The sequence below is a fragment of the Mauremys mutica genome, chromosome 3, assembly GCF_020497125.1.
Source record: "Mauremys mutica isolate MM-2020 ecotype Southern chromosome 3, ASM2049712v1, whole genome shotgun sequence".
NCBI lineage: Eukaryota > Metazoa > Chordata > Testudines > Geoemydidae > Mauremys > Mauremys mutica.
Genome location: NC_059074.1, coordinates 100,401,763 through 100,416,613, shown reverse-complemented (window position 1 = coordinate 100,416,613; position 14,851 = coordinate 100,401,763). Strand labels below are relative to the sequence as shown.

The window sequence follows — 14,851 nt, the reverse complement described above, 5'->3', positions numbered from 1 at the left end:
TACTTGGCTTCCCAAGAACTCAGTTTGACTCCAGAGTTTGTCACTCAGGTATCTTTATTTTGCATATAGCAATGCAAGGGATGGACCAGAGTACATCACAGATCCAAATTCACCCAGAAATCCTCACCCTTTTATATACATTAGCACATTTAATTGCATTTACTATAGACTGCTGCACACATTCTTGGATTGGCTTAGTTACTCTGCAGGAACCAATCTTTGTACAGCATGCTCTGTTCATGCACTATCCGTACTCAACCTACTCTTTACCTCATCTTTACATTCCTGACTTATCTTGTGTGTAGTAAATGGTTCCCTGGGTGTCGCCTCTCTTATCTTTGCTAGCTCAGACACTCCATATTTTATCTTAGGCCTTGGCTACACTTGAGAGTTACAGCGCAATAAAGCCGCCCACAGCGCTGTAAGTCACTCCCTGTCCACACTGGCAAGGCACATACAGCGCTGTATCTCCGTGGTTATAGCGCTGCAGGTACTCCACCTCCCCGAGAGGAATAACAGATGCTGCAGAGTGGCTGAGACCCTGGTGCTTCAGTGTCAACGGGGAGTACCTTATTACACAGTGATTGACCTCCGGAAACTCCCCATAATCCTTTTAAGTGAAGGTTCCTCTACTTGTTTTGTTGTGATGCCTCTCTTTGTTTTGTTGTGAACTCCTGGCTCCCGGAGCTGCTTATCAAAAAAACAAACACAGCTACTGTTTGCTGTGAATGAATAGAGGCAGGCAGGGGGGCTCCCTTTGGAACGCCCACAGCTAATGTTTGCTTGAAGAGAGAGGTGGCATGGGGGAAGGAGGTGGGGGTCCATTTCATTGAGCAGCTGCTTATCTGGTCTGTGAGAAAAAAACCAAACAGCTGCTGTTTGCTTTCAGTGAGTGAGAGGGGGGTGGAGGAGGGAGGGGGGTCAGAACTTGCAAGGCAGGGTGCTGACACAGTGTTCTCACTCCAAAAACCCACTCTCTCTCTCCCCCATGCTCCGTCACACTCCACCCCACCCCCCCTTTTGAAAAGCACGTTGCAGCCACTTGAACGGTGGGATAGCTGCCCATAATGCACCACTCCCAATGCCACTGTAAATGCTGCAAATGTGGCCATGACAGTGAGCTGGCAGCTGGCAGTGTGGACGGACTGCAGCGCTTTCCCTACTCAGCTGTGCGAAGACAGGTTTAACTCACAGCGTGTACAGCTGCAAGTGTAGCCATACCCTGAGTCATCCATCCATTTACTTAGTTAGCACAAACATTCTGTTTTCAGGCTGCTAATCTATTTACCTCCTTAATCATTTTCTGAGAAATGAGGCCTCCCCCATGTTCAGTTCCTCACATCAAGTCAGGCCTATCTACAATATATACATTTCCTATAAAACAATACACTAGAAAAACATTGGCTTGTTATGAAGATACTATGTGAGGATTCTCATTGTGAAAAAAAATCAGAGAAACTTCAATATATTTTGCAGATTTGCCTGGAATATTTTTCTGTTTTTATCAAAATTGCAGGACTGTTTTCTAGTAGGAAACTGTTATTTTACTATAGTTTGAAACTATCAAAGCCATCTAGGGAATAGAGATGCCCATCACTTATCCATGGTAACTGGGCATCTAAGTCCCTTAAGTGGTTTTGAAAATCTCAGCCATAAATGTTAGTTTCATGGTAAAAGTGGGATAATTTGACACTAATATTGTGTCTGTTTCCCAGAACTTTGGTAAGAGCTCTAATACTTCATCTTTATTTAAAAAAAAAACTATTGCCAACTTGCAGCTTTGAACCAACTTATAAGACTTGTGTCATAAATCTTTTGACTATTCTGAAACTTACTTGTTGTACAACCTGTACAGATTGGGGTATGTTCCATTAATAGGTACATCTGATCCAGGCCAAAAGAACGTGCCAGCCTTCAAATTCTGATACATTGCTGTCAGCCAGATCTAGGTAGAGGACACAAATATAGTATTTCAAGCCATTCACACTACTGGATAACCAGATACAAGACAGTAGGGACAAGCCAAAGTACAGATTCAGAAAAATGCAAGTGAAGCTCCTTTGCTAGGCTCACATTTTTCAGTTGTTTCTTTCACCTGCCCTACTGTTACCCAACTATTGCAATGTTTTGTGATTTGATATTTCACAGGATTGAAAACAGGATGCTGCCCTCTACTGGCTGTTCACAGCTTAGCATGAATGTCAGGGTATTTCTATAGCTGACAGCTAACAATGATCTTCCTTTTGTTCCTGTGGTTTTGGTTGTGAAGGACTTAGGCCCAATCTGAGCTCAGCAGCAGGTATGTGTTGTTTTATTACACAGAGGGGGATAAACTTGCCATATTTAGGGTTGCAACCACAGTCCCGTTACCAGGCTGATTGGATTCCTCGTGAAACAACAACAAAAATTATATATTTGAACCCATGCAATTTAAGTGTTTTTTCAAAATGTTTGGTGTTGTGTTTATATTTTGAGATTACTGGTGAAAGAATATTATCAGTTTTAGGTCAGAGCTAAAGTTATCGATTTGTGATGAAATATGCAAGATTTTATACTTAATAATATATTTTGTTTATAACATGGGCAGTGAGATACCTATGATGTCCTTAACTTCCCACTCCTTTGCTTTGTAAATGATGTGACAGGTAAGGACACTAGATACTTAATAACCTTAAACTGTTTTTTTGTTTGTTTTTAAACAAAAATTTTTATTTTTTTTTAGACTTTCAGACCTGGTGTAAGGGATTACTGCTGCAGTTTGCACAGCTAAGTTCAAAGTGCAAAATCTAGTAAAACTCTCACTCACTTAAGTGGTGCCAGCATTTTACTTCAGGTCTGAATGTGGGCCAACATATTTTAAATCTGCATGCAATGTATCACCATAAGTTTTTAGAGACAGAAAATAATTCAGATGTTAAAGTTTAAACAGCTTTTCTTCCTGTGTCCAAGGCAAATTATCCATTAAAAATCAGCAATATACACTGCAGGATATGGACTGTGGAACAAATTGATGAACCTTGATATCACACAACTTGGTATTTTATGCTTTGACATGAGCTAATCTAGAGGCTATGACAAGCACGATAGAAAGAATGACACATACTGGCTGTCCTTTCCACCAGATAGGGTTGAATTTTGCCTGCCCAGAAAGTGAGAAACTCTGGCTCAAGTTTACATCATACATGTTGTTGTCAATGATACCATGAGATTCTGGATACAAACCCTAAGAATGAAAATAAATTAAGAAAGGTGAAATATTTCTCTCATTTTTAAAGTAAAATGAAATATATACTGTGTTTCATTACAACTGAACATAGAAATTAGAGATAGAAAAGACTTATTAGGCCACATCCTTTTATCTGACAATCTGTTCTACTTCCCTATTTTCATCCCATTTTCATTTAATTGGTGAAACTACTATGACACATGAAGCCTGATGTGTCTGCAAACAGGTATGATAGATCCCAACTGGTTACATATAAGCAGCAGAAACAATTTTAATATGTGACTGAGACCAGCATCCCTATACAATCTATTCTAACAAAGAGCAGGAATAAATAATCTGTCCACAGGGCTGGACATAGACACCTCTGCTAAGGAAGGCAGCATATTTATGTAAACATGTGAACTCTGGCCTCTTCCTCCTCTGCTGCTCTCTGCCATGCCCCTCCCTGGTTCCTTATCCGATCCGTCCCTTATTGTTACTCGCACTGTAGTGTCACATCTAAAATGAGATTCTTAGCTCTTTGGGATAAGAACTTAACATTTTGCAGACTGTACAAATAATGAAGAATAAAAATAATAAGTTCTCACTCACCGTGGCAATAGTGTAGTGGTTTGGGAAGGTTTTGGTGGGGTAAGCAGCTCTCATGTACTTTGAATGCGTTCCACATGTTTCTACAACAAATCATGCTGAGTGATTATAAGATTACTTCCCAAGAAATTGTAATATTGAAAATTAGAGCTGGTCACTAAATCTTTTTAGATGACATTTTCCACCAGGTTCAGTTTCTGTGATTCATATTCCTCATATGCAAATGTTCGGACAATCTCTCTAAGGTACTTGTACAGCCCCCATTACTGTAGCACCTCACAATTTTTAATGGCACAACACTCCTGTGAGGTAAGGAAATGCTAATAGCCCCATTTTACAGATTTGGAATTGAGGCAAGAACACAATGGCTAAGTGACTTGTCCAAGGTGTCACAGGCAGCCTGGCAGAGCAGGGAATTAAGCCGGCTCTCCCAAGGCCTAGACTGGTGACCTAACCACTGCACCATCCTTCCTGTCTCCTTTCAATAGTCACTTCTCTTGCTGTGCGACCATTTCCTGAAATCCAACGTCATTCTTCTGTTTAAAATGTTTCTGTCACTCAATTAGAGATCAAAAAGAATTTGGGGTTCAGTGATCCACCACATTACATAAAAAGAGAATAGTAAGATTAAACAACCCATAGGCTGAAAACTATTCATCCAAACTATTTGGCCAATGCTTACGAATAACATACAAACACAGTGGATTCATCAGGCTCAGTTTGCAAATAATTCATAGACAGTGAAAAGGGCTAAATTCATAATGAGCATTACCTGTAATTAATAGTCTGACTAACTCTATTGAAGATAATACCTAGGTTTTCTGGGCCAAACTATTAAAAACAATCTATGGAGTTAGTAAAGATACAAGGATAGATCACCACAACCTCTCAGGTTTGTGATAACAGCATGAGTGGTGGCAACAAATGTTTTTTTAAGTTCTTATATTATCATCTACTGAGCACCAATGGTCCACAAAGACCTTCTGTGTGGTCTGCAGAGTTGCTGGTGTCACCATGCTAATCACTGATAAGTCTTCAAACACAAAATGAATTTATGTTCATGTTTTCCTTTCCTAAATGTACTTTCTTATGTAACCAAGCTCTATAGTTGCTGCAGAGAATGTGTGGGACCAACTGGGGAAAGGAAATGGTCTTTAAGAAGAACTGGTTCATGATATGAAAGTTAGCACACCACTTCTCTCACATATAAATAAAGGGGTCTCCCCCTTCCAGCTGCTAATGCGAGAAACAAAGTGTGTGAATGCACAAACCACTGTTAAAATTGAAAACAGATGTGTATAACTGGTGAGTGTAAACCAAAGTTCAAAATATCCTCCTGGAAGCTTGAAATTAACATTTCTTTCATTCCGGTAGGAAAGATACACTTCCCTTAAATCTGTTTCAAACAGAGCTTGACATAAACGTGAACTTTTCATGAAATGACTTATTAGCTGACTGCATTTCTTCCACTGGTTCAGCGGCAGCAAAGCATAAAACACTCATGCAAGGGTCAGGTCAGTTTGCTCATTAGTCAAAGTTATGACTCTCTTCCAGTCCTTGTTATATTTAATAGGTTAGCCACAAAACAGATACTTTTGTTTATCCAATTACACTTAGTGGCTTCCAGCAACCATGTCAAGTTTTTAAATATATAATATGAAAAGTAAATACATTATCATTCTGTCCCGTTCAGAGTCTGTTGTGGGGGAGTGAAGAAGATAAATGAATTGAACCATAGGGACACTAGGAGCAATGAGGCTTTGGTTCTAAAGTATTCCCATGAAAACCAAACTCAACTTATGTGCAAGTTTTGAGGGCCCACTACAGCAACATGCTGATGACCCTCTATTCCCACTAACTTCAGAGCACTGTGCATCTTTCAGGATTGTGGCTGTACTACTTAAGTGAATCAGCGTATTAAAGTTTACATTTAATAAATCTGAGTGCAGTAATTCATAATATTTTATATACATTTAAATACGTAGCTGTCTACGAATAGAACAAAATTCCAGACTCAAAAAGACTGTCTCTTTGAGTGACATTTCACTGTTACACAATTCATTGCTCTTTAGTATTAGGATATAATTTAATATGACAATAAGTGATGATCTTTTGGAAATTTTATTACAATTTACAGTAATTTAATAAAATGGAGGATAGAAAATGTATTAAAACTTTCACTGGAATTTTTCAGCTTCAAACTTTATTTGAATGAATGTTTCACAATATTTATTAAAATAAAATGTGAGGCTGCAAGCCAATATTGGTGGCCACTGGTCAATAGGTCACTACAATGAACTCTAACTCTCAGGTTAATCCCGAGCAAACCACTGATGAGAGAACTACTATAAGATATTTGTCTAGTTTACCAGGGAGTCACATGTATAAAGTGATGGAAGAAGGAACTGAAGAAATTGCCAACAGGTTCTGTTTTTAATTGTCACTGCTTTCTTGGTAACTTACTGAGTTTTTCGATATTCGGCAGTAAAGAACTCCATGTTTGTAAATATTCTGCTCTAAAACCATCCATCGAAAAAAGGATAAGTGGTGGCAAATCAAACCTGCAAGTAAGTGGGAGTTTGTCATCAGAAAGGAGTTTTAGCCACATTCTGGAGAATGCATAGTGATGTCAATAGTGTCAACCCAGAAGCCAGGAGCAGAAGTTCCAAATACCGTTTTTTTACAAGTTTATAATCCTTTATAACAATAAATAATTATTCAAAAGGCAAGGGAATAAAAGGAAGGTTATTTACATTAGCTTTCAAAAGTGAGCTATCAAGCAGCTGCAGGGGTTCAAGATAGGAACACTAAGTATACTTAGAATTTAGGAAAGTAACGTATTGGTTTTTATTTTTAAACAAACGATAAATATAAACATAGATGATGGGCCAAATTAGCTGGAAGATACTGCTTATGCCAGGGTCTGAATTTTGTCTGTGTCTCAATGTATCCTGAAATCCTCTTCCAGCGTGTTCACACAGATGGTTTGAATATTCTAACAATCACCCATAGGGTGATCAGATAAAAAGCATGAAAAATCGGGATGGGGGTGGAGGGTAATAGGCGCCTATATTAAAAAAAAGCCCCAAATATCAGGACTGTGCCTATAAAATTGGGACATCTTATCACCCTACCCTTAGGAAACTTTGCCTATCCGGCCTGCACCTTGGGGAATGAAATTTTCTTGTGAGGGCAGGAGGGTTTGTGCTCATGATTTCCTTTCTGAGAAGGTTAATAAGCAGTCCAGGTTCTTCCCACACCAAACCCTTCCACCACTTCCTCTGAGCTGGAGCACACTCTCAATATCCAAGTATCAGTATTACCAGGAGAGGTTAGCCTTTAATAACATCTATTCTGTAACATCTAATATAAAGAATCAAGGCTAAAATCCTTAGCTCTGAGTGACTTAATCAAATATAGTAGGTGTGATGGTAAGATACACAAATTTAAACTGCCAGGTAGAAAAAAAATTAAATTGTTGTTATGGTAAACTCTTGCCAGGAGGAAACAGCTGTGGCAATAAATCTCTGTCACTGGCTAGGAATTGACCATTTTTCCACCACATACAATCCCACAGGAAAAAACACATTAGTAAGTGTTAAGTAATAAACATTATGAAACTCTGTTTTTAATAATACAGGATTGACAAAAGGTATATTTACACTACCCCCGAGCACTCTCCTGTCGACTCCTGTACTCTACCTCCATGAGAGGCACAGGTGGAGTCGATGGGGGAGCAGCAGCAAAGACACCGCAGTGAGTAGGTCTAAGTACATCGACTTCAGCTACATTATTCACGTAACTGAAGTTGCATAACTTAGATCGATTCCCCCCACAGTGTAGACCAGGCCAAAGGTAGTACCCAGTGCTTTCAGTCCTGTAAGTCAGCCACATTTGCTAAATATCATTATATATTTTAGTTTCCTTAGAAACATTTATACCTGGGAATGATATAGAGAATGCAGTTTTGGCTAAATTAGGGATCTGTACATATGCGACCTAACAAAAAATTGAATTAAAAATCTTTATGAAGGAACGTTGTGCTCCATATATAGGCCCTCTCCACATTGAGTCAGAACTGTACTAACCACAATGCTGTTATGTACAGTTATTTCTAGCAGGGTTTTAACACCGTTACTCTGTTTAATGCTGAGAGCGATTAACTGTTTTCACTATTGGGAATGGCCTATATGCCTATTTGCTAGCATGCATCTCAATATGCATCAGCAATATTGCATATATAGAGAGAGAGCGAAATAGCTACATACCTGCTTCATAATTCTTCATGATTTTTAAGGTGTTTATATGTTTCCATCCCTTTCTTTCTCCCTCTCCCTTTGCCAACTCCTCTCAACTGACCTTTCTCCCCAAAGCTACCTCAAGTAAAAATTCCTGACTATAGTAAGAAATGACATTCAGAAATCAGAATAACCGTTGCTTTCTGCAGAGCTGCTGACAGAAAGAAATGAGCTCCAAGTAATTGCTTTAAAGCAGCACAGAGAGAGATAACAATGATATGTGATGGACTATGAACGATTCAGCTAAGAAAAAAATACTAGGTTTTTTTTCTGAGATGTACATATCATTAGCTGAAGTTTTATGTGGAGTTGATCTCATGTATTCTATTTCTAAAGTGTGTTGGGACAGATTGGCATGATGTTCCTAAATATAACCCTTTAATTTAAAAAAAAAAGTGTATGCTGGTTGAGCAGAAAAGCTGGCCAAGTCCAAAGTATTATACTCTCTGCCTGCGTCATCAGCTGAATTCTAGGAAACAGGATTCAAGGCCTTCCAGAAGAATCAATGTAATGTAGCACTGGTATGAGACAGATAGACTATCCCTCCCAGGGGAGTACTACATTATATTATTTAGTAGGATTGGTGTTACAGTAGCATTTAGGGACTCCAGTCATGGACAAGGACTGTGCTCTGCTAGACACTGTACAAATACATAACAAAAACTCTCCCTGCCCTGGAAAGCAGACAATCTACATAAAAGATAACAGAAAAGGAGATGGATCCCATAGACAAGGGGAACACAAGGGAACAATGAGGAACTGGTCAGCATCAGTGTATATACCTTTCTATACTTTTCTCATTGTATAGAGAAAATATACTAATATTCCATCCCTTTTCTATCAGCCACTTCCTTCTAGACTAAGAGCTTTCCATGTTAATTTATTATTAATAATTAAATATAAGTATATAAGTATATAAGTGAGACAGCAGGGGAGAAAAGAAAAAGGGGACTACTGCTAAGAATGTCCTCTGAAACCTGCTAAAAGCTGAAATTACTAAAAAAGAGAAAGAAGATTGTGCTGTGCATAATATATGCTGATAGCTTGGATGAAGATGTATTATCAGCATGAGTTTGGGATAACCTGTGGATAACTCCTGATTTCATCACTTGTGATTGTTGTGGCCACCCCATACTCTGGATATCACTTCCACATATTCATTGTCAGTTTGTGTGTATTTTATATATATACACAATAGTGTGGTCACTTATTAGCTTTTGTTATATGTGGGCATCTTAGCAGTTCTGACATTTTGTGTGTGTGTGTGTGTGTGTGTGTGTGTGTGTGTACACCCCTCCCACAATATCAGAACCACCAAGATGCCCACATATAATAAATGCTATTAAGTGATAACACTGCTGTATCCCTTGCTCTGTGCTCTTCCAATTGCCTATTGATGTCACTCGCATGTTGTCTAAAGTTTACACTGTGAACTCTCCAGGACAGGAAGCAATCTTTTTCAACTGCTATAAAACAACTAATGCAATTTCAGGCACTGTATAAATAAGAATTATTTCTTATTACAGGCTTCCCAAAATTTGTGCACTTTGTTATTTCTGATTGTTATAACATTTTTCTCCATCAGAAAAGATTCAGTTACAATGTTTAAAATAAAAATGCAAAAAAATTCCATTTGCAGACTGATAAGTGAACAAATCATCCTACCCTTCTGGGCACTGAGAAGTGTTAAGTGACGGGCATGCTTCTTTCACCCAAGGCGTTTCACCTGAAAAGCACAACAGGTGTCACTGCAGCACTGTAGAAAAGTAAATATACAACACAAAGCAGTTTCCTTTCCACCTCCCTGTGATTTTCTGAAACTCTGCTTAATGCTCCTAAACATTTATCATATGTTAATGATCCACTAGGGTCTCTTTAGAAGAACAAAAGGAGTCATGAGAGAGGCAAGAAGGACAAACCAAAGAGGAAAGGAATAACAGAGAGAACTGATGAGGCAGAAAAAGCAGTGGATTTTTTTTAAATAAGTGTTCTCCCTCCCACAGAAAAGCCCTCCCACTAAGGATCCCAAGGCAGGCAGAAACAATAACCATTTTCACAGTGACGTTCATTGTGACTTACTAAAGCCAGCAATTATACATCTAAATAAAAAGTGAAAATTAAATACAGCCACAAGAAGGGGTGAGAACAGGTTCTGATATTATGATAACAACATTGAAATAGTTTTTTTGATTGATTCCCACCTCAAAATTTCTAAGTCCATTTATAGATGCAGAGTGATATAGAATCTATAGATCCTTTATACCAGGGGTGGGCAAACTATGGCTCGCGGGCCACATCTGGCCCGCAGGACTGTCCTGCCCGGTGCCTGAGCTCCCAGCTGGGGAGGCTCGTCCTCAGCCCCTCCCCTGCAGCACCGCCGCTGCATGGGGAGCGCTCTGGCCTGCCGTTCCTGCTGGCAGCACAGCTTGTGCCCACCCATCTCCCAGGCTTTCTAATAAGCCTGTCCTGCCACTTTGAGCGGCATGGTAAGGGGGCGGGGAGCGGGGCTGGGGTTGGGATAAGAGGCAGAGGGTCCTGGGGGGCAGTCAGAGGACAGGGAGCAGGGGGCGGTTAGGGGAGGGGGGTCCCGAGGGGCGGTCAGGGGACAGGGAGCAGTTGAATGGGTGGAGGTTCGGGGGGGCAGTCGGGGGCGGGGGTTGGATGGGGTAGGGACAGTCAGGGGACAGGAATGGAGGGGGTTGGATGGAGGGAGTTCCGGGGGCGGTCAAGGGTGGGGGGTCCCAGGAGGGGGCAATCAGGGGACATGGGTCAGGGTCTCTGAGGAGCGCAAACAGGGGTCAGGAAGTGGGGTGGCGGGCAAGCTTTTTGGGGAGGCACAGCCTTCCCTACCCGACCCTCCATACCATTTCGCAACCCCGATGTGGCCCTCGGGCCAAAAAGTTTGCCCATCCCGGCTTTATACCCTCTGACATGATAGTCATGAAATATGGTTTGTATTGCCAATGGCATTTTTGCTATATCCATTAACAAATTTGCATACAGAACACACAAAGAAGGTCGGAGACAGGTTCTTTGGGTTGGAGTCTATATTGAATTGTTCCTATAGAAATGCTAACGTATCTATAACAACATGCCACAATGTTCTCATTAAAGCACCACGTAACTCCAGGCACCTATTTTGTGCATCGTTTGAAACAGTGATGGACTATCATTAAACTCTCAAATCCAAATTCCTGTAAACATCATTGGTTTTGGGAATCCAAACCTGAATCTGGGTCCACATTTAATGGCTGAACCCAATATATATGAGTCAAATGAAAATCCCAGATCTGAACATCCTTATGAAAATTTCAAACCCAACAGCCATGAATTTTAGGTTGGGTGTGGGGGGAGCTTTTAAATCAGGATCCTAAATCTGTGGCTTGGATTCCTCTCTAATCTAAGAGTTTAATCAATTTTACACAATTAAAATCAGATTCTATATTTAAGTTAAATTTCTTTTTCCATATGTGTATTTTGGACTGCTGAAGATTTAAGGGAGGGAGGTGCTTTCAATTGAAATACTAACGCAGTGTCACTGTGTATTTCTGCACTGCAAGGTGCCCAGAATGCAATGGAGTTCATGACACTGCTCTAAAAGTCCACTGTAAATGCTGTCTTTGTGTGTGGGAATGAGAGCATGATATCACCCGCTAGTGGCTGACCCACAAAGTAAGGAGAACTAGTACTATAGTCTGTTAAGGAAGATCTTCTTTAGGATAAGTGGCAGAGTAGGGGCACCGGAATGGGGGGGCAAGAATGCAGGGGCCATCATTTTTAAAAGGCATAGCCCTCCCACTTTTTACCTACGTTAAGGGTGAATGTCAGGCAGGGCAGCCCAGGGGAGGGCCAAGTGGGGCAATTTGCCCCAGGCCCCGCAGGGGCCCCCACGAGAGTTTTTCGGGGCCCCTGGAGCGGGGTCCTTCATTCGCTCCAGGGGCCCTGGAAAACTCTCGAGGGCTCAGGCCCCCGGAGCTTCTTCCGCTCCGGGTCTTTGGTGACGGGGGGTCCCTGCTGCAGGTCTTCGGGGCACTTAGGCAGCAGGTCCCAGAGTGGAAGGACCCCCTGCCGCTGAATTACTGCCGAAGCGGGGGCCCCCCGCCACCGAAGACCCCAGACCCCCTGAATCCTCTGGGTGGCCCTGATGTCAGGGGGAGAGGGCAGAGGGGAATGAGTCTGGGCGGGGCCTGGGGGAAGAGACGGAGCAAGGGCGGGGCCTCAGGGGAAATGGGCAAAGCAGGGGACAGGGCCCTGGTTCGGGCACCGCTGCCCCCCCGCCACACACACACACTCCTAAGGAGTTTCCGGCACCCATGTTTTCAGAAATAAAGGACTAAGGGTTGTAGCCCCACTTCTCAGGTGCATATGTGATTTACTCAGTAATTCTATCTGCTATCTTCAGCTCGTGGACTCATCTTATACTCCCTAAAGAAACAGTGCTCGATATTATATGGTCTACTGTCTTAAACAACGTTAAAATTAATTTTAAAATGTGCTTATAATGAAATGTTATGAAAAAGTTACATTAGGGATGGTAGTGACATGTTTTTTAGATTTCACACAGTTCAGAGCACGGACTGTGCCTTCTTTCATTTTGGGAAAGCACGTTTTGGGTGCTACTGCAATAATATCTTTCGTGTTTCTTAGGATTTAATTTTACACATACTACATTCCTCTCCAGCAATCACTTTCCTTCTCACAAACCTAAATATCAGGTGTTTCACCAGAAAGCAGCCACTCCCCAAGTATCTCAGGCACTCACAACACATTTACAGCTACAAGAAACCTAAACTTGTTCAAATAAAAGCTGTAGGTATCTTCAGTTAGGCACCAGAAGGGTTTTATCAGAGTTGCTAACAATTATGAAGCCCCATATTTTTATTTTGTATGTATTTCATGTATATTCACTTGGGTAGCTTCCTGTAAATATCCCAATAATATAGCAAATAACACTTTTAAATATTAATTTTTGGTTTACCTTTGCAAATACTTTTGTAGTCTACACAGCAGTCTTTCTTCTCCAAGCAGTCTTCAGAACAAGAACAGTGGCTTCCAGTTATCCGTGTCTCACCACAACGGAGTTTAGTGCATGTCCATATCTGAGCTGAAAAATTATTAATTGATTGTTGTGATAGAATTCACCTCTGTGTTCATGCCCTACACACTACTGTAATAATCTTTGTACAAAGTATACCTTGTAAGGTATCATTTGAAAACTCATAATTTGCTGGTCAGTATTGTCCTGGTAAAGTATGTGTGGCAACACTGTAGGTGAAGTTATAAGATTCCCCTGTATGGTGTTCTTAACACATGTTCCAAACCCCACAGCCCTGCCCAAACAGAAGTTGGCAAACAGGTCTGGCCTACACAAGGAATGTGTGCTCTGCTTAATTTGCATTTAAGCAGTAAAGAGAGTCATCAACCAGGAAGGGAAGACAAAGGAAGTTGAAACAGGTGAAAAAATCAGCAGGGAACATCCTTCCATATAGACATTTTGTCCCCTGGTTCTCAGATGTAAATGTTTTTCAAGAGGGGGACTGAAACTATAAAAAAGGAGGGACAAACAGCCCAAGACTCTCCTCGCTCTCTCTCTCTCTCCCACCCCATTGCATTCACTGCACCTGAAGAGACAAAGGAAGCGGTCGCTGGACTCTGTACGAGGGGTTCTTACCTAAAGAGTTTGGTGTGTAAGACTGTTGAAAGTATATGGTGCGAAACTGTGATTGAATCTAATATTGTTTATTAAGTTAGGCACCAGAAGGGTTTTATTTTTATTTTCTTGTAGCCATTTCTGACTTTTATGCCTCATTACTTATACTCATTTAAAATCTCTCTCTTTGTAGTTAATAAACTTGTTTTACTGTTTTATCTAACCCAGTGTATTCAAGCTGAAGTGGCTGGGCAATTCTATTTGGGGCAACAAGTTGTGTGCGTATTATTCCCTTTAAGGAATAATGGAATTAGCATATTTGTACTGTCCAGGACAGGGCTGGGCAGTATACAACATGCATTTCTGAGGGAAGATCTAGGGCTGGAGGTGTGTTGGGATCACCCTGCAATATAACCAAGGCTGGTAATAGCCAAGATGTGGCTGGCTGGCTGCAGCACACACACAGACATAGCTGGAAGTGCTGTCTGTGAGCAGACCAGGCTGGAGGCTGAACCAGCAAGGTATTGTAAAGGGCACTCCAGGTTACAGGGTAGGGGTGACATAGCTATCCGTTAGCCTGGATTGTACCCTGGTATGTCACAGTTGTGTTTTCGTATGAAGAAAAAAACACAATTCAGTTCAGAGCACTGAATGTATACATCTGTGGTGAAATCAGCAGGACTGACAAGTCCATTGACACTATTGGGAGCAGATTTGAATCAATAGTCTCTGAGGGAAGAGAAAGAACAGCAGGGAAGAAATGTTGCATGATTCCCAGCAGATGGCAAACAGACCGAAGAATGAAGGAACTTGTACATGTTACAGAACAGGACTGAAAGAGAGAGAGCAAAACAGGAGAGATGTATTCCAAGAAGCCGTCAAGGGAACAGTTAGAGTGAATGGACAGAGAAAGGAACATGCAGGGAAAAGACATTAGATGTGATACAGAAGCAGAAAAGTCTGCTAGACAACTTTGTAGCCCACGGATCCAATTCATCCTGCCAACATACCATCGTGTGCTGCATACTATTCAGAACCCAGGGTACTGGGGGCATCCATTAATCCCCTCAGTTCTGAGAGGGAGGGAGC

The 14,851-nt window shown here is 41.2% G+C and overlaps 1 protein-coding gene across 2 annotated transcripts in view; it reads right to left on the bottom strand.

The window, feature by feature from the left end:
- Window positions 1-14,851, bottom strand: part of ENPP3 (ectonucleotide pyrophosphatase/phosphodiesterase 3) — an 81,225-nt gene that overhangs the window by 45,271 nt on the left and 21,103 nt on the right. For both annotated transcript variants that reach the window (XM_045009257.1, XM_045009258.1), the window contains exons 4-9: window positions 13,091-13,216; window positions 9,778-9,838; window positions 6,278-6,375; window positions 3,818-3,897; window positions 3,104-3,223; window positions 1,836-1,945 (exon numbers count right to left, since the gene is read on the bottom strand). In XM_045009257.1, coding sequence (XP_044865192.1) covers window positions 1,836-1,945; window positions 3,104-3,223; window positions 3,818-3,897; window positions 6,278-6,375; window positions 9,778-9,838; window positions 13,091-13,216 — 595 coding nt within the window. The remainder of the gene's footprint in view (window positions 1-1,835; window positions 1,946-3,103; window positions 3,224-3,817; window positions 3,898-6,277; window positions 6,376-9,777; window positions 9,839-13,090; window positions 13,217-14,851) is intronic.